The 27656-nt window shown below is 41.2% G+C and overlaps 1 protein-coding gene across 1 annotated transcript; it reads right to left on the reverse strand.

The window, feature by feature from the left end:
* Positions 1-7428: 7428 nt before the first annotated feature.
* LOC114770110 (class I histocompatibility antigen, F10 alpha chain-like) lies at positions 7429-18556 on the reverse strand. The gene is made up of 8 exons (XM_028963762.1): positions 18410-18556; positions 17292-17552; positions 10018-10290; positions 9417-9716; positions 8728-8820; positions 8600-8617; positions 8392-8455; positions 7429-8304 (listed from the first exon to the last, which is right to left on the reverse strand). Coding segments are annotated over exons 1-8 (1059 nt in total). The 5' UTR covers positions 18459-18556; the 3' UTR covers positions 7429-8303.
* Between the last annotated feature and the right edge of the window lie 9100 nt (positions 18557-27656).

A 27656-nucleotide genomic window follows, 5' to 3' on the forward strand; every position in this document is an offset into this window, starting at 1 on the left:
TTTAAGGACTATTTCTTTGGCATTGTGTGGCATTGCAGCCGATACATATTTTGTTCTACATTTAAGAATTGCACTAATTTGTTCTGTTCAAAATCTTGTTGATTTTACAGAGTAGCAAGGCATAGTGTCTTAGCAGTTATTTAACTTCTCTTGAGGTACATGAATATTAGTGATTTTTATGTTTTGTATTTAGATACCTTGTGCAGTGGCATTACAACCAGTTATTTTATTTTTGAGAATTGCACTTTATATTTTTTTATGCTTTTGATTTTGCAAAGACTGTAGAAGACAGTAAGCTCATTGGTTATCTATTTCAATAATGCTGAACTTTATTTTACTTATCTTGAAAGAATGTCATGTGTTTCATATAATTCAGGGAGAATGCATATCTTTTTCAGGGAGCATGTATATTGTTCAGGGAGAGCAGGTTTTATTATTTTATTGACATTTAATAAAATAAATGTTTTTTATTACAACAATTACATACTGTATGTGCCTGTATTCTCTATATGCTTCCATATATTGAAATATACTGGAGACAAATCTGCTAATATTTGGTCTACTAAAACTAGACTAAGACTAAAAGACTTAAGACTAAACTAAGACTAAAACTTATGATATTTAGTCAACTAAACTAGACTAAGACTAAAACATTTCAGATGACTAAAATAGGACTAAAACTAAATGGTGTATTATTCCAAAGACTAAGACTAAATCAGAATTTGCTGTCAAAATTAACACTGCAAGCAATACAGCTCATCGACGAAGCGTAAACTCTGCAGTTCATTTCCAACAGCACTCAAATCCTAGCTTCTCTAGGATTTTCTGCAGGTTTCAAAGAGACAGATATGGCACTCGGTGAGTTGCACATGGAACTTGGCGTACAGTGGTGTGTGACATCCGATCATTTCCAGTTTCGAGTGGTTGTTAAGGAGAACCCACTTACCCGAAGGGGGGTGCTGTCCACAGTTGCCTCTGTGTTCGATCCGGTTGGATTTTGCTTGAAAAACCGATATTGCAACAGATGTGTCGAGATAAACTCAGCTGGGATGAAGCATTACCTGACGACCTTCGACCTCAGTCGGAGTTTTGGCTATATAAATTGAGACACTTTGCAGATGTTCCGCCAAACTTCAAGGTGCAAAGATACAAACTGCATCATTTCTCTGATGCCAGTGTATCCGGATATGGCATGTGCACGTACAAGAGAGTAGTAAGTGCCTCTGGTGATGGGAAGAGCCAGAGTCCTACCATCCAAGATCACAACCATACCCCGACATGAGCTGTCAGCAGCTGTTGTTGCCGATCGCACAGGTGAAATGCTAAAAAAGGAATTGGAAATGGAAATCTCAGAGGAAAGATACTGGACTGACTCCAAGGTGGTACTTGGATACAGCCACAATGAAGCTAGGGGATTTCATGTATTTGTTGCAAACTGAGTGGAACGCATCAAACAAAGTACAGAAACAACGCAATGGAGGTACGTAGCTTCCGAAGACAACCTGGCGGATCACGTATCAAGAGGTCTCACAGCAGAGCAACTTATAGCCTCAAACTGGTTCAGAGGTCCAGATCTTCTCTGGCAGAAATTTGTAACCGGTGGTGAAATCAAGGTGGGAGAGTTATCAAACAGTGACCCAGAGGTTAAGAAGATTTAGGTCCACAAAATACAAGCACAAGAACAAAGGTCACTGTTGGATCTTCTACAAAAGTTCTCTGACTGGTCTAGAATGATCAGGGCGGTTGCTAGACTGAAGCACTATGTGAAAGAAGCAAGGGATAACAAGAGAAGATCATGCAAAGTAAGCAACCTTCAAGAGAGAAAGGAAGCAGAGTGGACAGTCATAAGGATGGCTTAGGAAAAGGCTTTCACACAGGAAATAAAGACCCTACAACATCATGAAACCCTACACACCAAAGACAAGGTCAACAAGCTGCATAAATTGTCCAGTTCTTGATGACCAAAGCATTCTTCAAGTAGGTGGGCGTTTAACACACTCTGCTCTGCATCCGAAAGTCAAGCATCCTGCAATTCTACCGAGGAACAGTCACGTGTCGACTCTACTCATCAAACATCATCATGAGAAAGTTTACCTCAAGGACGAGGGATCACGATGAATGCGCAACGCGCTAATGGATTCTGGATTGTTGGATACAGTAAGACTGTTTCATCCTACATCTACAAATGTACAAAGTGTAGAAGGCTCAGAAGGTGTACAGAGCAGCAGAAGATGTCAGACCTTCCAGAAGAACGGATGGAAACTACACCACCATTTACCTACTCTGGGATGGACTGTTTCGGTCCTTTTTACATCAAGGAAGGTCGCAAGGAGTTGAAGCGCTATGGCTTGTTAATCACATGCATGTGTTCAAGAGCAATATACATCGAGATGCTGGATGATCTATCTACAGATTCCCTCATAAACTCGCTACGTGCCTTCATAGCCATTAGAGGTGAGGTCCGACAGATAAGGTGTGATCAGGGCACAAACTTTGTTGGCACCAGAAATGAGTTTGAGGAAGCTCTCAAGGAGATGGATCAAGCTAAACTTGACAAGTTGAACTGCGAGTTTCTCATGAGCACCCCAGCATCAAGTCACATGGGTGTTGTCTGGAAAAGACAAATTCGCACCATTAGAAGCATACTCACATCAATCTTGGACGAATCAGCCAAACAACTCGACAGCTCGTCTTTAAGGACATTCCTGTATGAAGTCATGGCAATCATTGACAACTGATCAACTGTGTGATCCATCAAGCCCAGAACCTTTAACACCAAACCACATTCTAACCATGAAGTCCACAATCATCTCCCCACCTCCAGGAAGATTTGTTAAGGAAGATCTTTATCTCCGTAAGAGGTGGCGTTGTGTTCAATTCCTTGCCAATACCTTCTGGACAAGATGGAAAAAGGAGTATTTGTTGAATCTACAAAGCAGACAAAAGTGGACTAAGGAGGATTGAAATGCTGAGGTTAACGATGTTGTACTCCTGAAGGATGAAGGGACCCCACACAATCGGTGTAAGTTGGCTAAGATCATTGAAGTGTATCCTGGGAAGGATGGAAGAATGAAAAGACCAGAATAAACCAAATTTTTGACTCTATCTCGTGCCTCCGTCATTCCTTGAGGGTGCTACAATGTTTGTCACGCTTAAGATATGTGACAGCTTGGAATAAAATGGGGATTTATTACTTACCAACAAACTTCTCGGAATGTAGACTGTCCAGTTATCAGTAAATAGACTATCCAGTTATCAGTAATAGCGTTCAAAAATTCTTCTGCTGTAAACATTCATGATGCTTAACATTCCAATTTGGCTGATCAGCGCCGGCAGTGTTTGGGGTTGGATTTGCATCAGGAAGAATGTTACACACAGCGCTACAAAAACAGTATGTATACTGCATTCTGAGCGTGAGAAAATTGCAAAGCACCGGGTGAAATCTTAGCCATGTATTAACACCCTTAAGGTGTAATAAAGTTCATTATCATACGTATTCTTTCTGCAATAATGTTACAATAAACATAGTCTTTATTTAACCTTAGTACAGGGTAGAAGTGTATTTATTTAGCAACAGACCCAAATGGAAACATCAGTGGACCTGGGAGACACACCAGTGGGAGCCTTGACTCCATCGGACCAGGAAAACCTGATGAGCTGAATAGAATGGGAACAGACAGGCTGGACGGGGAACTAACTCATCCTTCCAGATCACTGTGTGAGTTTATCATTCATTTAATGTACGTAGCCATTCACCTTGGTATTAAGGAAAATAATATGAGGTCAGGATCAGGATAGTCTATCGAGAAGGGTAGCTATCTTAAAGAAATGGAATTTGTAGAAACTACTAAGATCTGGGCTGCAGGTTCCTCACTGAAGTGCCTCCCAGCTGTGACCAAACATTCATTTTAAATGATCAGATCTCAGATGAACATCAAAAGATAAAAAAGAAATGTCAATTTAAATGTTTTGACATTTAAGTGAGTTTATTTATTTGTATTCTGTGTCATTCAATGTGATAATAATGGAATATGATTAAATTGTATTTTTCTCTCAGAATGTCAGTGCAGCCCTGGATCCACCTTTTGATACAAACAAAACTACTAAGCTGAAAATCTTCTCTTCTTCTCTAAATCTTCTCTAGAACTTTCATGAGGAACACTTTACTCAGGCTGACAAAAAATATAACAGTAAAATATAATAAATTGTCTGTCATACTGACAGTTTTCCAGAGAATGTACATTTACATTTATGGCATTTATCAGACTCCCTTATCCAGAGCGACTTACAATCAGTAGTTACAGGGACAGTCCCCCCCTGGAGACACTCAGGGTTAAGTGTCTTGCTCAGACACAATGGTAGTAAGTGGGCTTTGAACCTGGGTCTTCTGGTTCATTGGCGAGTGTGTTACCCACTAGGCAACTACCACCCTTTATGTATATACAGTGTCTTCACTTCAATTACTACACACATTTGGATTTATAGATGTTATATTTAGTCACAAGTCAAACATAATATTCACAGAAATGGGTTTTATTTTATATCTAAATTACAATGATTCTGGTTGAACGTTAATTAGGTGAAATTTGTCCAGAGAATCAACAGCTGTTCTAGACCCTAAACAGGAAAAAACAAAGCTGCATGTAACCCACTTAAAGTGGACATGGAGAAAAGGTTGATTTTATCCGAACTACAGGAGAGAAGGTGAAATAAAGTAAAGAAATAGGTCAGCAGCATGTTAGCACGCTGGATACAGAAACTTTAGCTGTTTTTTTTTACTGAGACTATTTTGAGTGGAGAGGACGGCGGTATAAAAACTATATGTGTGTAGATGGTGCCCCTTACATGCACAGAAGTCATTTATTAAACTTCTAGATATTTCTTTTCAGTTCTTTTCATTCTTGTGATGGTCAGTATTTCATCTTCCTCCATTCTACAGTGTACCTGTATTCGGGAAGATGGTACCTAGTTGTTGTGTTTCAGTTTCTCCACCTCAAGGCGCTATCGGTCCTAAAGTTCCTGCTGTTCCCTGCAGGTACTTTCCATACAACAAAGAACCAGTCTAACCAGCACTGATACAGACGACTTCTCTATTTTCATGTCCATACCTGCTCTGGTACAGACTTCCTGTCCCTGTTCTAGGTGTAAATAGATAAAGATGGCTCATCTCTATTTAATTTGACTTGAGAGGAAATATTTTGATATTGTTTATAAAGAATATTTCTTTTGCAACAAATTGATATTAAACAAAGCAGAACAATTCCCAAAACCACCGTCCAGCTCTATGAAAGTCCAGAAAGCCCAACCACTTCATGTTTAGAGTTGCCCAGGACTCCAGTTTAGCGTTTCCTTCAGGTCACATTTTGTAATTGAAATCAATTTACACAGAACAGAGTGAAATTTAACAAAACTACATCTACATGAAGATGAATTTTGTTTTTGTTGCTTATGTGATTTGAAACATGAGGGGCCATGAGTACCCTGACATTTTTAAGCATGATGAAAATGGAGATGAACAGTGGATAAATTGTCTCATTGATTCTTCAAGCTTTTTTGCAGTATGACAGGGCACGTTATCCAGCTGAAAGAGGACAATCATTCCATGTGGTTGTGTACTTGAACTTCAGGAGCCAAAATGATTTCAATGTACAGACTTCCCACAATGCAACATGGCCCAATGTTTTACCCAAACCTGGCAAGCATTGAAGTAAAAGAAAACATGATTCCTCAAACCAAGACACCTTCTCCCACTGCACCATGGTCCAGTTCTGATGCTCACATGGCCACTGTATGATATTTTGGTGGTGGATACAGGTCAGCATGACTGGTCTGTGGCTCTGCAGCCCACAAACTGTATGTTTCTGCATTCTGAATTACAGTAGATCTTCTGACAACAGAACAGGCCGTGTTCCACATGTGCATCAGTGATCCTGTCACAGATTCACCAGTTTTTAATTCCTGCCTTATAGATCCCACTCACTGACAGGTTTAACTGTATCGAGATAAACAATCATACTCAGTTCATCTGTCAGTGGTGAAATGTTCAACAATTCATGAACTAAAGATGTCTGTCACATTACACAAAGACAAGGAAAGCAAAAACATTTATTTGAGAATAAAATATTTCAACCACATAAAATCAACGCAGCACAATATATTGTGGGTCTGCTGATGGATTGTTGTGTTTTGTGGTCTGGTCATGTGGGTTTGATGATGTGTTAGAGGACCTGCAGCATACCATTCTTGTGTCTGAAGACCTTTCTGCTGTTGCTGTTTTTAAAGTTCTTCTTTACAAGGTAAATTTTTTTTTTCAGTTTTTCGTATTGTACTTTTGATACTGCAGTTTTGGTATAGGTTTTTTATATTAATTATTTTTGAGGTTGAAGTTTATAGTCATATGTACAAAGTACAGCGTACAGAGCACAATTCTTACTTGAAAACCCCTCCCACACAGACAGAACATAGAACATGATACATAGAAGACAAAGTGGTGCAGCAGCAATAAATAAGTCACAGAAGGCTCAGTTGCATAAAGTGAATGTGTACAATTTAAAGTGTCCGTGCATAATGTTAAATAAGTTACATATTGTAAAGCGTAAATCGATTTACGCGCTGGGGTAGAAACTGTTGTATGTTGTGTGTGTGTGAATTGTCCTGAGTCTCTTGCTGCTCTTGTTCACTTTCTGCTGCGACTATACAAATTTCCCACTTCTGGGACTAATAAAGAATTATGTTAAGTGATACATAAACTTGTTACTTAACAAAACACCCACCCTGTGTAGATTCCCTGCTGCCCAACTATACACTCATCCCAGTACGTTCTACACACCAGGGGTCCCTGACCTGGCTTCTATCCTGATTCATGACCCTCCCTCAGTATTGAACCTGGGCGTCTGACAGTAATATAATGTCAGGTTGTCGTGTTTCAGTCTTGTTCCTGCCCCACCCAGCAGCATAGAACCGGTCTAACCAGAGCGTGTTTGTATGAACTTCATTTCTCTCTTTCCTGTTCGCCTCCTCAGGCATGTGTAGACCCGCCCTGTCTGAGATCATGTTAGAAAACTGGATTCACTGACTGGTTTTAAAGTTATCTGGTGATCACTAGTTTAAAAATGGTTCTACAAGAAGGATGTTTATATATTATCATAAATTTTGATGCTTGATTCATGTTTTCACTATTTACTAAAACTGTAATTTTCTGAGTTGTGATTGTATATTAAGTTGGTCTTTTATCCGGTGCTCATCTCATGGGTTTCCGTCGTTCTGCTTATTTATGTTCTCACTACTTCAAATATCTATCTAGAATGGCTTTTGTAAATTTCTTATAATTATTTTAATAAACCACATGCTGAAAATGATATCATGATGCATACATTAAACCATTTATGTAAATGTTTCATCATGAATGTAAATACACAGGACCAGGTGTGAATGTGGACTTGTTTTATTCGGTGTGTCTTTCTAGCTGCAACCTCACATAAAATAGAAAAATTAACAAATGTTCTTGAAATGAGTACAATCGCGCCAGATTTGGTTAACAGATAAATAAATTTGGTGTTTAGTCGTTCAGTAAAACATTTGGCCTTCGGTACCAATAAAACTCTAAATGAGCAAAGAAACAACTAACTACTTTTTAAAAATTGGTTTCATCACCATAAGGGACTTATAAAAAAACAGGTTCTCAGTTGAGTAGCATAATTTTATTACACAATGTACATCACACACGACCAAACACGTCTAGACCAATAAAATAGGTAAACTAAACCCAATATACCTTCCTCCAAACAAAGGCTAAAGAGAATATTTAAATTGAAAAGCTATATACCTCCATAAACTGTATTAAAGTGCAAAGATCCTAATAATTAAGAACCAAAATTAGGAGAATAAACACCCCCAACCCAAATGAGAACTGAGGAACCAGGATGGAAAAAAGTCTGGATGCAGGTCTTACTCTTCTTTTGATAGGTGGAGAAACTGTTCCTAATGATCAACCATCCCACAGGATTTTGGTGCAACAAAAAACTACACAAGACTCCAAATTACAGGTTCCTGTAGGACTGTAGATCAGGAGCAACATTGGATCCAGATTTATATTTTGTGACAAGCAACACAATATAAAATTTAAAAGAACAATATAATGATAATTTGATGTACAGGTTTAGGTCCAGGATGGAGCGACTGGCAGTACAAATTATAAGAAATGATCTGCTGTCATTTCTGTTTGTTCCAGTCACCAAACCAGACTGTAATGGAGGGGCACTTAGTGGATTTTTTGGCTGCATTGTAGAACTGGATCAGTAGTTCCTGGCAAACAGAACACGGTTCCTCTATAAGAACATTTGTGTTAAAGACGGAATATGAACACCAGTAAATAAGTTGAAATAAACTTACTATGTGACCAGAGGCTCAGCAGATGTTCCAGAGCCATCAGACCCCGTATCAGAGCAAACAGACGCTGGAGGAGACGCAAGATGAACAGAAAATGTTTAGTTTAAAGCACAAACATACAAATTATAAAGCTACACATAATTCATGTTTAAATACAAATAAAAATAAAGTCTTAATATTAAGTAATTGCTGAGATGAGTGTAATACTCACGACTGGCCTTCTTGTAACCTGTATAAAAGAGAAGAGAAAGTATTTTAGTATTTTACTGATTAGTAGTTTCCCCACATGACACCATGTTTGGTGTAGAAGTTACTGATGTTGTTTGCTGCGTCTCTCACCTGATCCTCTCTTCACAACCATCACAACACCAACAACCACAGCGATGAGAACGAGAGCAGCAACCACCAACCCAGCGATGAATAGAACATTACCTGCAGCAAAAGATTTGTGTAAATTACTTTAATACTGGACTGTGTGGAGTGTGTCCTGTAATAATACAGTACAATAATACAGTATACTGGACAGTGTGGGGTTTGTACAAACAATAATCTTCATTTAGGAACTGCTGTTGCCAAAACAGCAGTAAAGTAAATCAAATGGTCTGAGTCTAGGTGTACTATTTTTGTAATGTTCTTTTTTAGTTTTATTCAGTGTTTAATGTGTATTTTAAACAGCACCAAATAAACTTTCTTCTTTGCCTAATAAATTACATTAAGAACATAATGAAAACAGTCTTAAACGTGTCCAGTTTCTGTGTAGGGTTGGTATAAATGTGTGTAAAAGGCTTCTGTTGTATTTCTGCTTGTTTAGTTGTGACAGAGACTGTCAGTAACGTTCAAATCAGATCAATGGTCAATAATAGAGGAATAGAAGGGTGAGTTTGGAGGATATAAAAGGGGATATAAAAAGGATTGTGTCCACTGTGAAATATTCTCCACCACACTTTGTTGTAAACTGGTCCTGCACATTTCTATCCAAAGGACATTAAAGCAAGAAGACTGATGATTCTGTCTAGAAGCTTCTGTACCTGGACTGATGGTCCTGACCTTCTTCTCAGTCAGGATCATGTGGATTGGGTCTCCACTCTTGTGCTCCACCACACAGGTAATCTGGTTCTTCTTCCTCTCATCAGGGGTCACTTTGAGTTCTGAACGTTTCTGGAAGGTTCCGTCATGGTTGGGCAACGTCTCACCAACATCTACATCTTCATGCAGGTCCTGTCCATCTTTCTGCCAGCTGATCATCACCTTATCAGGGTAGAAACCTGTAGCGTGACAGACCACTGGAGAGGAGGGGTCTGTCTGCAGCAGAGACACCTGAGGAGGGACTAGAGAGAGGAAGAGAGGAGGGGAACAGGGAGAGAATTTGGAAGAGAAACAGGACGTCTTCATATCAGCAGATCATCCAACAACCTTCACATATTTAAATTTGTAGATGATTCCTGTGTTTTGTCTCTCTGTTTTACTGTGTTGTTAGTAAATGTTATTTTTTTACGTTTTTTGCTTATTTAATGTATTTGGGAACAATGTTTACAATGCAAATATAAACAACAATATTTTCAGAATTTAATAATAATATATAAACTGTCTCAGCGTTTGTGTTTCTCGTTGTTCTGTGTGCTGCTGTACCTTTTCTCTCCAGACTGCTCTTCCCATAGCGAACATACTTCTTCAGCCAGTAAATACATTCCTGGGTCAGGTAGTTCTTCCTCCGCTCAGCATCAGCTACATCCCATTTCTGTTTGGTGATTAAAGCCTCTTTAACTGGAGCTACATAAGATGTGCTCTTCAAATCCAGTGAGATAAAATCTGCTCCATCGTAACCATCCTGCATGTATCCATCTGTAACTCCAGTCTCATCATCCAACTCACAGCCAAACATCCGCTGAAAAGTGTGGATTCCTGTAAAGAGAAAGTAAGACGGGGGGGAGTTTATATCTGTGCCAGTGTGTGTTTTTGTTTATAAATGCTTCTGATATCAAATACATTTCATAGTAAAATCACAACTTATGTTTAGATGCTTTTCTTTCATTTTTCTGTCTTCTAAGTAAAGTCTCAATGGTCTAAAACTGAAATTCTGCTCTCTTAATAAAAATGGAAAAAACTAAAGTTTTCCCCTCGAATGGGATAAATGTGTGATGTTGAAAAAAAGTTCTCCTTCTCCAGGTGGAGTCAGGACCCTCCTGCTCCGGGTCTGAATAATAAAATGTATTTTATTTAACTTCTACCTGTGAACGTCTCATCAACACATGACACCAACACACATGAAGAATCTGTTTCTCCCGGTTTCTGCTGCACATGAAGCCCAGATCAGGGTGTGGAGACCAGACCAACCTTCTCACTTCTGTTCTGCTGACCTGAGCTTGTTTTATTTCTAGATTTTGTATTTGCGGGTCTCAAGTCGCACGTTTTTGGTCTGATCAAGTTTCTCGGTTTTCCAGAACTCCATCAGTACAAGATCTCCTCTATCACTTCTTCTTCTGCTGGAGGAGTGAAGACCTCCTGCTTCTTCTCTCCTCCCTTCTCTCTTCATGTGTGTGTGTGTTTGGTGAAGTGTGTGAACCTCGGTACTTTACTGTGTGAGTAACACACACTCCTCTGCCTGCGGAAGTGAAGCTTCAGTGTTGGTTTTCTCCTCGTTTTCTTCAGTTTCTGTGACGCAGAGATTCAGCAGAAGAACCGATAAAAACCCGGCGAGCACCAGACCCACATGGGACCAGTTTACACCGCGCCTCCACATTTACTTCCTTCCATCCACGCTCACCAGGAACACGGACAGTTGATCCTGGTTTTATACCTCGTTACTCGCTCGTCCTTGTGAAGTTTAGAAGGTTTCTTCACCATTTCTGCACCATGCTGCAGGCGGGACTGTGGACCTGCTGTCCAGGTTTATTCTGCTGCTTGGACAGCGGAGTAAAAATCTGATGCTGGAGTGAAGCTGACAGGATCAGCATCTCCACCTTCTTCTTCTCCTTTTTTACCTCCATCCTCCGCTTTTCCTGTGGAACTTGTTCCGAGGAGGCTGCAGAAGGACAAGATCCCACAAGAAGATCCCACAGGATGGACAGGAGACTTGGCTGCATCACCAGCCGTCACGTTCCGACCTTCAGGGTGAACAAGAGTCCGCGCTGCGGTACAGGGTCCGGGTAGAACTTCACCCCGACACGGACTACAGAGGGAGATACAGCGCGCCGTGACCCCCCGACCGAGGAGCGGAACACTGTGACGTCACTGCGGCTCCACGTCATCGGGCACTTGCTTTATAAAGGCTCTTCAATCTCAGTAAAATTATAATTTCGTGCTGTAAATAATTTCATGTTGTAGATCTGGAGTCTCAGAGGCTGATCAGATCCGCGTCATGTCTGTGTTTTGAAGGATCTTGTGGAACAAGAGAACTTCCAGCCTGTAGGGGGTGTTTGAGGAGGGAAAAGAAACAGGAATTTGAAGTGAAAGAAGAGAAGTAAAAATAAAGACCAGGAACGTGGTTCTGAATGTTCGTCTGTCTCCCGTGAGATTTATTTAAGACGCCAACAGAACAAATTGGCGACGAGGACCAGCGCTTCACTACGAGCCCACCGGCCTTTCCTCCTCATGATCCCGGGTACGACATGGCGGAGGATTTTCGGTAATAAAATGCTGGTGATAAATGCTGCGGGGACACATGGCCGGACGCGAGGAGACGTGCTGTCTGGCTGCATTGTCTGTGTCCCGAGGGACATCTCTTGTTCTACTCTGGAGAAGGTCGGTGGTCTCCTGCAGAAACTCGCGATCTTGTACAAACGGAGGATGAAATGATTCGTGATCAGCTCAGTGAAGACAGAGAGAAGTTATTTACTGGAGGACGATCTTCCATCGCGACGCGGGTAGAAACGCCGATTAAAAATGAGCCGAGATGTCCCCACTCGCGCCTGTACACGACATTACAGCGTGTCGCTTCCACGGGAAGAGCACGACGCGCCCGGCCACGTTACCGGAGGCAGAAGAAGCAGAACAACATGCTGCAGACGTGGAGCCACCAAACATCTAACTACCGACAAAAAATGTCCAGCTTCTTCAGTGAAGTTCATCTTGCTGAAGTTTGCAGATCCCTCAGCAGTGAAGTGAGAGACGTGGTAGTTCCGGAACTTTCTCTGCTCTGTGTGGATCATGTTAAACTTCTGGCTGCAGGTCATGATAAGGTTACCTGAACTGTTCACATTGAAGCCCTGGAGATAACTGTAGATGCTGGAGCTTCTGTATTTATTCTTCCGGAAGTAACGTACAAGCGATATTTTACTGACCGCCAACTCCGCAAGTGAAGCTGGTCACTTGTGCCAAACGTGAGCTGTCGGTAGTCGGCTGTTTTCAAGCCTTCGCTGCCTCAGCTGGACGCAGCAAAAGAGTTTCGGCCTCTTTCTACGTCGCTAAATCCGGATCATCACTGCTGGGCCTCGACCGGATTAAAACTCCGGATTTCAGCATCACGGGAGGAGAAGTGCAATATGCTGCAGGGGAGAAAGCAAACGCACAACCAGCTACCCGGCAGAAGCCGTCAGTATACGGTGTTGTTCCCGCTCCATCCTGCCAACTTGGGAGTGAAAGGATTCAAACACGAAGTCCAAGTAAATAGCGAAGTTCAACCAGGACGTCAGAAGTGGAGACGTCTACCATCGAGCGTACGTAAAGAAGCATCAGAGGAGCTTCGGTGGTGACTGCAAGCAGGTTTAATCGAACAAGTGGAATCTTCTGAATGGCCGAGTCCTCTAGTTGTAGTACGAAGACGCAAAGGTGGACTGAGTTTATGCGTGGACCTTCGAGAACCCAATAAGTCCATAATTATGGATGGCTGTCCACTTCCTCATATGGAGGACTTGTTTTCACAGTTAGAAGGTGCTACACGTTACAGCCAAATGGACTTGAGCTCAGCTTCTCACCAACCACCTTTAGATCCTGAGAGCCGCAAGCTGACTGCTTTTATTACCCATGAGGACATCTTCCAGTTCACAAGGGTCCATTTTGTCCTCTGCACCATCTGCATTCCAGAAAATGATGCAAACAAAACTGAAAGACCTGCCGGGGGTGCAGAACTACTTGGAGGACCTCATAGTGGATGGAGATTCAAAAGAAGAGCATGACAGACACTTACAAGATGTTCTGGAGCACCTTCGGAATGCCGGCCTTCAAATACATTTTGACAAAAGTGCTTTTGGTCAAACATGCATTACATTCCTGGGACGTGTCCTTTCCAGAGAAGGTCCCCGTACCGGTACAGACCATCTGACTGCCATAGCTGAAGCTCCTGCGCCAGGAGATATGGTGGCATTACGCTCCTTCCTTGGCTTGACGTCCTGGTTCAGCAAATTCGTACCAAATTCTGCTGCGCTGGTAGAACCAGAACGGCGACGGCTTAGAACAAACGTTCAGGCTGAATTGTAACGCAGCGACGAGGCTGAGAAAAGCTTCTAGAACCTTAAAACACGGCTCTTACAAAGTCCTGCACTTGGTCTCTGTGACCCAGACCTCCCCACTCTCATAGAGACGGGTGCTTCTGACTGTGGATCAGAAGATGTTCTAATTCAAGTTCACGCAGGAAATGCTGAACACGTCGTGGTCCTCACGCACGCTGTCAGCTGCAGAGAGAAGATCCTCCACTACAGAGAAGGAACCTCAGCCTGCGTACAGCAGTTAAAAATGGCGGAGATACGTGTGGGGCCGCAGGTTCACACCCCGGACTGACCATCAGGTCCTCGCTACTCTTCTCCAAATGAACGGCATGAACAGAGCTGGCATGAGGATTGCAGGTTGGTCAGCCAGGCTGATGTGCAGTTCCGCCCTGGAAACAAGAACGTCATGGTGGACGTTCCTCTCACGTGTCCCTCTTCTCACAGACAGCGCTGTCATGGATGTTGAGCAGGACCTGTTTGGAGAAACAGCTGAAGTGTCCCCTCTTCTTGCTGCTTTGCCGCTGGCTGATTTTAGAGTTGAATCGGACCATCTCAGACAAGTCATCAGCTTCAGATGGTCCAAAGTCAGAAAGCTTCTTCTCGATTACCTGCAGCATTACTTCTTCATTCATAATGAAATGTCACTGTTCTTCAGAGGTTCACGCCTGGTGGTTCCCAGATCTCTTAGAGAGCGCCTTGTACAGTTCCGCGTCATGAAGGGCACCAGCTATGGACACTGTGGGCCCATTCGAACTGGGTACCCATGACTGCAGGTCTTGCGCCATCACAACTGACAATGGACCACAGATCACTTCTCATGCCTTCACTGAATTTCTGAGGGAACGAACCATTAACACACATTCGAACAAGCATCTATCACCCTCAGTCAAACGACTGCATGGATCACTTCAATAGAGTGTTGAAGGACCGTATTCAGGCAGCACGTGCAGCCCACCTGCCATGGAAATCTGCAGTGACACAAATGTTTCAGAGTTACCGTTCCACAGTTCATGCAACAACTGGTGTTTCCTCTTTCCAACTTCTGAAAGGTAGGCCAATACATACAAACTTCAGCAAACACACACACATTACTCTCACACACACACACACACACACACCATTGATCGGCCACACCCCCTGTCCTGTTGGTGGAGGGTGGAGTGTAGATGTGTGTGAGGTAAAGTAGAAGCTGTGTCGGGTTTTCTTGGTGTTTGACCTGTAGGGGGCACTTCATATAACTGCCCTCCCCTCGCCGCTAAAAATGTTCTTTCTTGGCCAGATCTGCACTTTACCTCTGTGTGTGTAGAGAACACTGATGAAATATGAAATATAAGCATATAAGTGTGCGTGCTGATAATTGAATAGTGAATAAGCTGCTGCTTCTGGGTTCATATGTTTCTAAATTAGATTTTTTTTTAGCGGAAATACTGCGCTGTTCATTAAAGATGGAAAATAAGCTCATAACAGAGAAGCTGCAGTTTCCCTCCAAACAGGATAAACGTGTGACGTTCGTAAACAAGCTAAAAAAATCATAAATGTTCTCCTGCTTCTCCGGGTGGACTCCGGACCCCCCTGCTGTGGAACTGGACCGGGAGTCTGAGAAATAAAACATCTTTCATTTAACCCTGACCTGTGTATGTCTCCTGTACAGAAATGTGTGTGTGTGTTTGTGTATATGAGTGTTTTCAGTGTGAGTGTGTGTGTGTGTGTGTGTTACTATATTTTTTCAATAATAAGGAGCTCACTGTTAATCAGGGCGGAGCTACATGCTGCTCTTTTACTACAGAGAACTATAATCTTCAAAAGATCAGAAGTATTTTTAAAATAAGTTATTTTATGAACTCTTAACAGACGAGCTTCTGTCTGCTGGACTGGGACACAGTGAGGATCAAAACCACAGCAGCTGCCATGCTGACCCGTCCCTCCAACAAGCCCCGCCTCCCACAAGCCCCACCATTTCTACCCCATGCTGCAGGTGGGACTGTGGTCCCTGTTTTTGACAGTCTGGTGTCCAGCAGGAAGTGAGGAGAGTGAATCACGAAGTAAGAGAGAAAGCAGAGAATTTCGAGGAGCAGATGAAGGTAGAAAGCGAGAGAGAGAAGGATGACAGACTGGAGACGCTGTGGATCCTGATGTTGTTGGATGACTCTGTATTACGAGTAGGAAGAAGGAAGAGATGAAGCCAGAGAGGTGGAGGTTTCCACTGTGGACAAGTGAAGTTAGACAGATGAGAGGAAGGTGAAGGAAGAGTGTGACTGTGTATTACAGCTTGTAAATGTAAATACATTTAAATACTTGGGATAAACTCTTCTAAATTCAGGGAAAATTTACACAAGATTCACTGCTGCAGCAAAGCAGCTGATCACAAGACGAAGGAGCAGCCGAGATCTCAGCACCTTCCACAGGAGCAGTGAGGAGCTCAGAGGTGGAGATCAGCTCCACAGTCCTGCTGCTGAGGGACGTTTCATGTCCGGTGGTGTAATGAGGGGGTGAAGATGCTGCAGAAACACGACTGGCCTGCGCCGTACATTGTAGCACGAATTAAAAGAACAGAGAGCGGCTGGCACTGTTATCTGTAGCCTGTGGTGGGGTGTATAGAGGGCGGGGTTACAGGGAATCAACTGTCCACCCCAATAAAATAAAATTTCAGAGTCAGAACTGATCTGTTTCTCCTTTTTTCTGCTGATTTGCTGCACATGACACACAAATCAGAATGTGGAGACAGGAATACATTTTATATCGGTTCTGTTCACACTTACTGTCTGGGTGTTTCAGTATATTCTGAGGCTCATTTGTGATGTTACCAAAATGCCGTAAATGTACCAAAATATTTCAGTTTGGTTTGATATGATGTGCATATAGTACGGCTCTTGTCCATATCCTTTCCCTCTGCATGTCTGAATTCCACCTTTTTTGATCATTAACATTACATAAGTAATTTACATTTACATCGCACCACCCCTTACCTTAAATATGTAAAAAAAAAAAAGATATATTATTTACATACTACTGTAAAAACACTAAAATTGTATATTTTATAAGTTTTACTAATATTATAGAATTTCTATTACTTATGTATCAAATGCCAAACTTATTTAACAGTAGACTGATTTGTGATCTATGATCTTTGTTATGATGTAACCCGTTTTAGCCTTCAAACAGATCTTTTGTTCTAAGCAAAATTCCCATCTGGAGATGCTTCTTTTGAAAAGCTCCAACTCAAACTTGACAGTGTATTTAAATCAACTAAGTAAAACCACACCTTTGACTCCATGTGTGCTTTATTCTACAATTTTTAAATCTTCATTAGCTGACCTTAAGTTTCACATTTGATGTATTCAATACAGTTAAAACTGTCTGAAGATCTGTGTATCTTTCATCATAGGAGACTGTGTTTTGTTTGTTATCATAACTGCAAAATAATTCTAATTCATTTTATTATTACAATGTGTGCTAAATGTCTAGAGTAACTTTACATACCTCCAGTCTGGTTGAAGCGCTCTTTTAGAATGCTTATACCAGCTTTGAAGACTTGTTGAGTACCAATAATATTCTGTGTGTTTCTCTTCCAGAAATCAGCATCCACAGCTCCTTTCACCCATTCTTGCTTGGGGATCATCTCCATTAGATTGTTGTCATAATAATTTACTTCCTGTCCATCGACAAGGCCAACAGAAACAAACTCTGGAAATCCTGGAATCCCAGATGTCCCGGTGTAGATGTACGAATGGGAATGGATAACTACAGGAAACAATTAAAACATTAAAATACAATTAACATTATATCAGTAACACATCCAAAACATTACAATATATTGATTAATTTAAAATACAAATCTTATATTTTACATCGTGCTGGAAGTAACTAATTAATTCTATTGTATGTTGTATGTAGGAGGGACAAATTCAGACAAAACCGCACAGCATCGTATGCCGTCAGAATCTCTGTGCTGATCGTGAGAAAACTACAGCATAGATCTGCCTTACACAGAACAAGAGTTTCACCATCACACCCTGCACAATTAATGGAAGATTATGTGAACGTGGAAATGTAGAACGGGTATTCTTCCACTACTGGTGTACAACATAGTCATACCGCAGTGGTGTAAGGGGAGTCTTGTGTTTTGAGTGAATTTGCATGTTTTTTTTTATTTTTATTGTTTTAGCTTGTTAAGCACTTTGGCCAACTGCAGAGGTTTAAGTCTGCTGTATAAATGACTTTGACTTGACTTGACTAGAAGACTTGGTTTGTAGTAAATTAAAGTATCTGGGGCAAAACAGATCTAAAACAAAGAGCAAAAGTACCACACTTTTTTCAGAGAAATGAATCGAGCTCTTCAAAAAAGGAAACGAATGTTTAAATCTGTCAATGTGACTCTCCCATTTATTTTAAAATCTGAAGCTGAAGTTCTGCTGTTTCCGATCTTGGACTTTAAATTTACAAAACAATAAACATTTAGTACCATTAATACATTAAAACTACAGATCTTTGGTGGTGCTTCAGTATGTATCATTCATAATGTACGTTTCAAAACACAAATGAACACTTGAGCTGAAATTCCAAATGCGAGAAAGAATTATAATAAAAAAATTGCAAACCTCCAGCAGTGAGATGGATGCCAATGATGAAAATAATGAGAATCTTCATTTTGACAGATTATCTTCAATTATCTTCGATTATCTTCAAAGTTGTTCCAAATTTAGTTCCAAGAAAACCGACAAGTTCCTGCAACCTTGATGTCTGGCTGTGACTGAGACTGGTGATTGCGTGACACTTGCGCTTATGTCAGTAGCTGAAGAAGAACTGACCAATCAGAATTAAGATCAGTAACTGCATCACTAAAAACCAGGATGAAGCAACTGCACTGGGTTGTTGTTAAAAAATGAAAGCAATACTCACTTACAACAGTGTAAATATATTCTAGACTTTTATTTAGCTTTTAGTTATATCTAGCTGCTCTGTTTATTTTCACTCTGTTCACTTTCCTTTAAACTAGTTTTAAATTATTACACTAATGTGCACAACACAAATGTATTCATACCGGTAACAATATTTTATATTTTTAAATAATATTAATGTCATTCATCAACAGTCAACGGCTTGACTTCCAAATTGTAAACCCGACTGGAGCAAACTGGAAACAGACACCTGTCTCGATAATGAGTTCCTGAAATTTCTATTTCTTGAATAATATTCCATTCTGCCCCATATTATACCTGATTGGAGTTAATTGAAAGTAATAATCTCTCAAATAATTAGGTTAAAAACCTCGTTTGAATCACTTACCCTCATTATACTGAGGGTAATACAATGGTTCCCTCTAGTGGCAGCTCACACAGTGTTGATTTTATGCATTTATTTAAAATGTGTATTAAAGTAAGTATACTCTTAACACAATACACAGCAACACTTCTTCAAATCAACTTTCATTAATACAAGTAAACTTTATTGTAAAATCTTGTCGTAACAATTTGAAATTTTGCCAGATAAAGCATACCACATACATGGGCAGTCCTAGTCGGTTTGGTGCTCTGGGCTCTGCTCATTTTATATTTAAAATTATTATTTTATATTATTATAAAATAATTATATTATATTATATTATATATAACATCATGAGACTGGTGAGGAGCATGAGACGTCACTGTCAATGCGGCAAATGGTGGAAACACACTCTACTGACATTGTTAATTTTTGTTATTTGGGTCTATCCCTGTTATTGTCTAAATTTCTGGTGTAATAAATATTAAACTAATGAAAAGGGTGTTTCTTCTCATACATTATTAGTAAAATCAAATGTAACTTTTACTTATTTCATTAAAATTCAGAGCAAAAGCACTCTTTAAATAACAATACCCCTAACTTTTTGTGAGTAGTGTTGCTATTTATACATTCTGATTTAGATATCGGAATGAAGAAAAAATCGTATTTTTACAAATTTCTTAACATTCTTATCATGTTCATTGCTCTTAAACTCAAAACTACAAAATACAACTCAAGTTAGAGTGAAATAACTGCTTTCACATATTATCTCAGAGCAATGAAAATATTTAAATAATCAAAGTAAACTTTGGGGCTTAAATAGCATTTAATTGCTTTTATTAAAATGAACCACAGCAATTGAATCCAAGAGTCCACCATGGTGTACTTCCTGAACCAACAGAATTTAACAATCATGTTAAACAAAAAAAAAAAAACATGTTTTACCGTAGGTACCGTCATGTGATTTCATTTATCAATTGATGTGATCAACTGAGGATGCAGGCAATTTTACCTACTGGCCAGTATCATGTCATATTACACAGAGCCAATAGTAGCCTGAAGCATCAACTGGGATTTGACATTGTTCTGGGGCCGGTTTTTCCAGGTTTAATCCAGATAAAATTGATCCGGATTTAGTAATCCTTTTTTTGCGATCTGTGATCACAAAATCTTACATTTGAGCCAGTTTTTCAAAGCAACATCGGATTGGATCAATCTGATCCGAATAGGAACTTTTCAGGATCTGGATAACCAGTGTTCAAACAGAATAGGAAATCACAATGTAGAACTATAGATATGTAAAGAACAACAAGTAGAATAGCCAGTGTGGGGTCAATATAAATTTATTTGAAATGAAAACACACACATTTAAAATAAATAAAAACAAGAAAAACCCCACCCCATCCTCTTCCAGCAGTCCGCTCATCTGAGACCTACAACACAAACACTGTACATTGAGGATTGTCATGATCCGGACCGGCAGGGGTTACTCCGGATCCGGAGTCCGGACCGGAGTTTCATGTTTGTCCTGTGTAATGTTCCCTGATCGTGTTCACCTGTTGTGTATTTATATAATTGTATAAAACTATCCTGTTCGTGTCTGTTCGCCGTTGGGTCATTGGTAGTAAACGGGACTTGAACCCGAGTGTCACGGTCAAAACACCTCCAGCCCACCAGAGAGTGCCAGACCAGCCGGGGAGACGGCAACCCGGAAACGGAAGTGAGAGCGGGCAGCGCCAAGTATAAAAGCTTGAAGACACTGAGGAGACACTGCCCGCTCTTTGAATAATTTATTTCCAGAGCCCTATTAGATATCCATGACCACGACCTTTGCCTGCCCCTCTTGCCCGCCATTGACCTTGAGTTTGCCTGCCCCCATTTGCTAAGACGATCTTCCATGTTATCCCACCTTCCTGCCATCCCAGACGCCCTCCCATCCAGCCTCCGTCCTTCGCCTCCTTCCCTGTTACCCCCCACGGAGCCAGAGTTCCCTCCCCACCGGCCAAGCACCTCCGGTCCTCCTCTCCCAGTACTACTCCACCCGCTCCAAGCATGCCTGCGAATGTGTCCCCGAACTCGGCCAGTGACACCGAGTCTTCTGGTTCATAGGCGAGTGTGTTACCTCTAGGCTACTACCACCCCTACCCCTGGTTTGCTGCAGTTTGGTCAGAGTCAGTTGTTCCTCTGCCAGACAGTCTCTTTTTGCAGAAGTGCCTTGAAATCATCATCTTTGTTTGATGAAGGGCGCTTCAGAGATCCTGTAGCAACTACCACTGGCTCAACCAATGAGGATCCAGCTTCCTTAGGAACTGAGCTGAGATTCAATATAAATATGCTCTCTGGATCAGCCTCAGGAGGAACTGGCCTCCTCCTCCTCAATACAAGGCTCGCCATCCCCTACAACACCTTGAATACCATGGAGAGCTTGCGACTTCTAACCTCCAATGATGTCGAGGACCACATCTGTGTAATCTCCCCTCTTAAAGGACTTGTTGCCTGTTTGTGGGTTTTGGGCTTCAGCATGGTCTGTAGCTGCCCTGGTCTTAAGATTCTTCCACCTTTTTTTCTTTTTGTTGGTATCCTTAGCAGAATTAAAACGTACCACTGTTGTTCCATAATGGCACCGAACACCCTCTAGTAGTGCATTGGTTTCAGCAGCATTGAAGTCACAGCTTCAATCGTGTTTTTAAAAATTGTATATTGTGTTTTTTAAAATTGTATTTATACGTTTGTATTCAATGTTACTGTTTTGTATTTAATGTTACTTGTATGGGTCTGAGAGTAACGTAATTTAAATTCTCTGCATGTCCTGTACATGTGGCAGAATTGACAATAAAGCTGACTTTGACTTTGACTTCTTGAGGCCATGGTTCCGTTGCTTTACTATAGTGAACATTGTTCATCATTTATAGGTCTTGGGTCCAATTGACTCAATTGAACACAAGCCAAACTAATCAGTTGTAATAGGTGTGTTTCAAAAGGCCAATTACACGGTCATATAAATCAGTCTTTCACAGAGAGACAGTGAAATGGCAGGTGTTGTCCACCGCCACTACCACTTTGCCAGGAGAGGATACCGTCATGGGTGTATGTTGAATGTACCAAGCCACTGGAGCAATACACCACTGAGGAGCTGTATGTGCGGTTTTGCTTTTGGAAGGCTGATATAGAGTACCTTGTGAACCTTCTCAGGCCAAAACTTCAATACAGAACCCAAAGGAGTCACGGTCTGTCTGTGGAAGACCAGATCCACCCTTCTGGGGCTGGTTTTTCAAAAGTAATCAACTAGGATTTTGGATAAAGGATTAACTAAAGGTTTGATCCGGATCAAAACCAAGATTGGATTATGTGATATAATCCGATTATGTAATCCGTTTTTTCTTTTGAAAAACCCATTTTCAAGATTTATAGGGTGGTAGTAGCCTAGTGGGTAACACACTTGAACCAGAAGACCCGGGTTCAAATCCCACTTACTACCATCGTGTCCCTGAGCAAGACTGTCCCTGTAAATACTGATTGTAAGTCGCTCTGGATAAGGGCGTCTGATAAATGCCATAAATGTAAATGTAAATGTAAATTTAATCCAATTCGTTATTGGATTATGCTGTAAATGTAAATGTCGTGACTTGAGACTTGACTCAGACTTCGATGTTGTGATCTGCTAATTTTGTGGAATTATTTATGTAACCGAGCTGTACTTCACTGTACTTCAGACATGTACTTCAACATTGCATCCCTCATTTGAGTATTTCACAGAGACATGTATCTTTGGACGTAAAAATCTGCTTCGCTTTTGGAACAACGAGGACTATTCTGGACTCTCAGGTGAGTGGACCTGGCCGAACTGAAGCGCCAGTTAACATGAATCTGTAATGTTCAAAAACATCGATCGTTGCACAACAAGTTGGATTACAGCAAACTACATCGTGCCAACCAGTGGGAGATGAGAGACTGTTGTGTCTCCATTTTTCACTGATCGATCACTTGTCCCGAGGAGGTGGACTGTGTGTGTGTGTGTGTGTGTGTGTGTGTGTGTGTGTGTGTGTGTGAACTCTGAGTGGTGCTGCAGTTGCAGATCGAGGTTTTATGGGTAAGATGTCGGCCTGCTGAGGGAGTACAGCTGTGTGCTGGTGGTCGCTGTTTAGCTCCCGCCCGCCCAGCGCTAATGCTAACCAGGCGCTAGCAGACTTGTACCTGATCGTCAGCAAACTTCACATGACGCACCGCGACGCATTTTTCATCATTGGTAGAGACTCCGACAAGACAAACCTGAAGTCTGTCCCACCAAAATTCTTTAAAAATGTGAACTTTGCTACCAGAGGTGGTAAAACATTTCTCATCACCGTGTTCATGGTCCTTGTGTACAAGTCTCTACTGAAACTCATTAAACCAGCCACCTAGAACATCATGGTCTCAGCTCTCTTGGGACAGACATGGGACATCTTTAAGGAGGCTGCTCCGTATGGGGACACTGCAGGAGTACACAGACTCAGTCACGGGTTACGTCTCCAAGTGCATTGAGGATGTCACTGTCTACATGAACGTCACCACGAGAGACAATCAAAAGCCCTGGATGACCAGAGAAGCACGGCCTTCAGATCTGGAGACAGCGCTGGCCTCAGGACGGCCAGAGCCGACTTGTCTTGTGCCATGAAGAGAGGTGGGCAGTGTTTGGCCTTGTGGGTAACAGACCCGTATTCAGAAGGTTGCTGGTTCAAATTCCAAAATGCCAAGGTGCCACTGAGCAAAGCACCGTCCACACACACTGCTCCCGGGGTCTCATGAGCCAAATGGTTTGACACATGGTTAATTTCTCGAAACTTCATGTGAACCACCTACTGGCCAAAAGTATAATTACAAACCATGTATGACTAAATAAATTCAAATTAAATTTTTATCACAGACACAGTCCTATATGCAATGCTTTAATTGTTTTATATAAATGATCACATATGTGTATAATAAAAAACAGTGTATTCTGTGTGAATATATGATATGGCAAGTTGTGTAACTTGGACAATGTTTTTTTTTTTTTATACATTTTTTATTCAGAAATAACAGTTTGACTGTTCACAGTTTTGGTTTTAAGCCATTCGTTTTTCTTGACAACCTCTCCGGCCTTTGAAAAACGCTCTCCCTCTCTAAACTATATATCTCCAAACAATATAAACACTATCCAAACTCTAGTATCCAAACTATTAAAACTCCATCCAAACTCTGAACTGATCGCAACTCTCCATCAAAAACCCACATTTTGACTGGAGCCTGAGGGCTTTATATTCCACTACTCGATACACGCTCCAAAGCCTCAGTACGTCCTGTAACATCACTACTGAAAACATACCTGGTCGGGTGCTCAAAGCTTGTGCTGATCAGCTAGCTACCACCACCATATATATTAACATTTTATTGTAAAACCTGTTGTTGAAACCTCACTGAATTTAACCAGGTAAACATATATGGGTCTTTGTGCTTTTCTTGTCCATCTCCCATTGGTGTTAATTTTGAACTCCAGTATCCAACCCAAGAATGTAACCCCACAGTGTAAATTATACAGTTTAGTGTGCAGATTCGGTTTGCATAACCCAGGAAAAATGAATTTTGACATAATGAGCTTTTATTATTATGAATGAATGAAATATGCGTCCTCCCCTTTAGACAGGTGTAAGAGCAGTAAGCAGGCACACCGAGGACCTCATGACCACTCAATTTTACATTTTACATCGAAATGTCCATATTCATCATAAATTGTTCCCAGGTGAATTTTGGGCCAGAAAGGTATTGATTGATATTTTTACACATCCTATTTTACCCTAAACAAGTGCATTATCAGTGGCCCAGAGCTTTTGAACTGTATTTTTTTCCTTTTTTGTAAAAGAATGCCATTCATCAATCCAATACACAGTTCCCGTGTGAAATGTTCAGTGAAAACAGTGTTGTACAGTACTGCAGCCTGCAGAGCAGAATTTAAGGTGGAGCTGACAATTCCAATAAGGAGCTAATTCAGCGTCCTGTTCTATTTGTAAAATGGTTATTAGATGTCGCTCCAGCCAGCCAGAGAATCTCTTGCCGCCCCTTCTCTTGCAAAATACGGGCGCCCTTACTTCCTGCTAACGGGGAACAGAAAACTGACCATGCAATCATGATGTCAGGGCAGCATGTGTGCACGCAGGCGCAAAAAAAATTGCCAATGGGCAACCGGCCATATTGCCCATAGCAAACACCGCCAGTGCCAAAGAAGTCTGCAGTGAAGAGTCACAATGACTACTGACCTGTTGCACTCACACCAATCATCATGAAGTGCTTTGAAAGGTTAGTCATGCCACACATCAAGAAGAACCTCACCACCTCCCTGGATCAACTTCAATTTGCAGGTCAACTGAGGATCCCATATCCTCTGCCCTCCACTTGTCCTTGACACATCTTGAAAAGAAGGACTCAAATGTCAAGATGTTATTCATAGAATTCAACTCTGTGATCAACATAATCATCCCTCAAAAGCTGGTTGTGAACCTAAGTGGCTTGGCCTGAACACCCCTCTCTGCAACTGTTCTGGATTTCCTGACAGAGCAGCCCCAGGCAGTTCGGATGGGTGGCCACACCTCCTCCATCATGACTGAGCACAGGAACACCACAGGGATGCAGGCATGCACTTATATTAAACCAGTGGTGTCTTCATTCCGTGCATCCTCATGGTTTGAGAAGGTTTGTTATTTCTAGAGTGTGAAACCAAATATATACAAATTCCTTAAATTTAAGACTGAAATGTACACTAAACCGTGCAACCATTAAAAACAAGGTAAATGTGTCCAAGACAAATCCAGCCCAGACCATAATGGCCCCCCTGATCCACCAGGTGGCGCCACATCTTGGTTTGTTTTCCATGTCTCTGGAGAAGCGTGGTAATTATGACCATTTTACCTAAAAGTAAATTACCTCCCCAGTTTCTCCAGTCCTGGCCGGTTGTCTACGTCTGTGTTCTGCATATTTTCTGTTCTGTTTCACAGTCACATTATATTTCGCTTGTGTTTCTGGCTGTCTTCACATCGTACTGGTGGCATGTACATGATCCCCTATTGCCCTAATAAATAAATTATTTTAACTTTTTAACAATTTTATGATTAATTCTGTAAATATTCTAATTACGATACACCAACATGGAACAGATTTGAGTGGTTGAAGCGAAGCTCAATTTGGTCTCTCACACTGAATTTTTTTGGGGCTCAGATGGGATTGATCTGGCATGTACCCAGGAAGCGTGTTCCTCAGATTTCAAGGCCATGGCTGTTGTCAGGAGTTCCTGGTTTTATGATTTTATGCTTCAGAATTTCAGAATGTTGGTGTCTGGAATGGTCCTCTGTACATCTGACAAACTGCCAGCAGGCTCCAGATTTCAGGACGATGCTCAAAGGTCTCAGCCCACATCCTTAAACACCAGTAGTGAACACAAGTCCACTTTATATGGGAGGAAACTCCACTTTCAAACATAAAGATGTCATGGCTCCTGAGCTCATTAACAATTCATTTTGTATTGTTTTGTTAGAATATATATCAAACTAAGTAAAGTCATCTTTTATAGCCGATTTCCTTGACATTTAAATAAATCAGACTCCTCCAGCTTTGCGGACTGATGTGATGCCTCCAATCCTCAAATATTGTTCATCCGTCAGGTGCTGTCAGGTGAAACGTGTCATTTGACAATCTCTGTTTCTCCCTCAGCTCCAACCGTAATTTCTTGGACTCCTGCAGCTCTGTTTAATGACCTTTCTTTCATCTCCAGACTCTGATGTGGCATCATCAGGCTTCCTTTTCCTGTGGGTTCCTGTGCATCTGGTTTCTGGATGGTCCTACACCAGAGCTTCTTCCACCCGAAAGTGTGAGCGTGTTGTACAGAAACCTGTTTCTCTACATCATACTCAGAAATACTCATTTTTTGACATACGTACTCATGTCAAACTTCTTGCCTTGTTTATGGTTCCTTGCTCCTTGTCATTGGTTGTATTCGCCCTCGTCTTCTCTCCTGGTCAGGATGTGTTTAACCGTGTCTGAGTTCCCCTGCGCTCCCTCCATTCTGTCTCTTTATCTGTGAATTCTGGTTACTGCATGTTGTATTTCCCCTGCATGTTGTAAGTCCACCAGTCTTGCGTTGTTCCTGGTGCCTTGTGCCTTTGTTCCTGGTTTTATATTATTTAGAATGAATCCTTTGTCGCCTCCTCCATGCCTGGATTCCCCTCTGAGTGTGAATGTTGTGATGAATACTACCACTGAGTATTATTCAGTATTATAATGAAAAGCTAAGCTGATTACAGTAACAGTGATTTTTAGTCACAATTTTTCATTTCTATTGCTTTTTATGCGTTTTAATGACAATTAAATACACTCTTGTAAAAATTAAAAGTAGAGTTGTGGCCAACAGATAAGTGATTGTGCAAAACCGTAGAGTACCACAGTACCACAGATGTAAACAGGAAAGCAGCAGTATTGACAACCAAATGCTGGTTACTTTACACAACAGTAGATACAACCAGTGATTTTTTACTTAAAAAAACGAAATTGCAAAAAAAAAAAAAAAAAAAAGCCACA

This window comes from Denticeps clupeoides, chromosome 20 (genome assembly GCF_900700375.1).
Source record: "Denticeps clupeoides chromosome 20, fDenClu1.1, whole genome shotgun sequence".
In the NCBI taxonomy this organism is placed as follows: domain Eukaryota; kingdom Metazoa; phylum Chordata; class Actinopteri; order Clupeiformes; family Denticipitidae; genus Denticeps; species Denticeps clupeoides.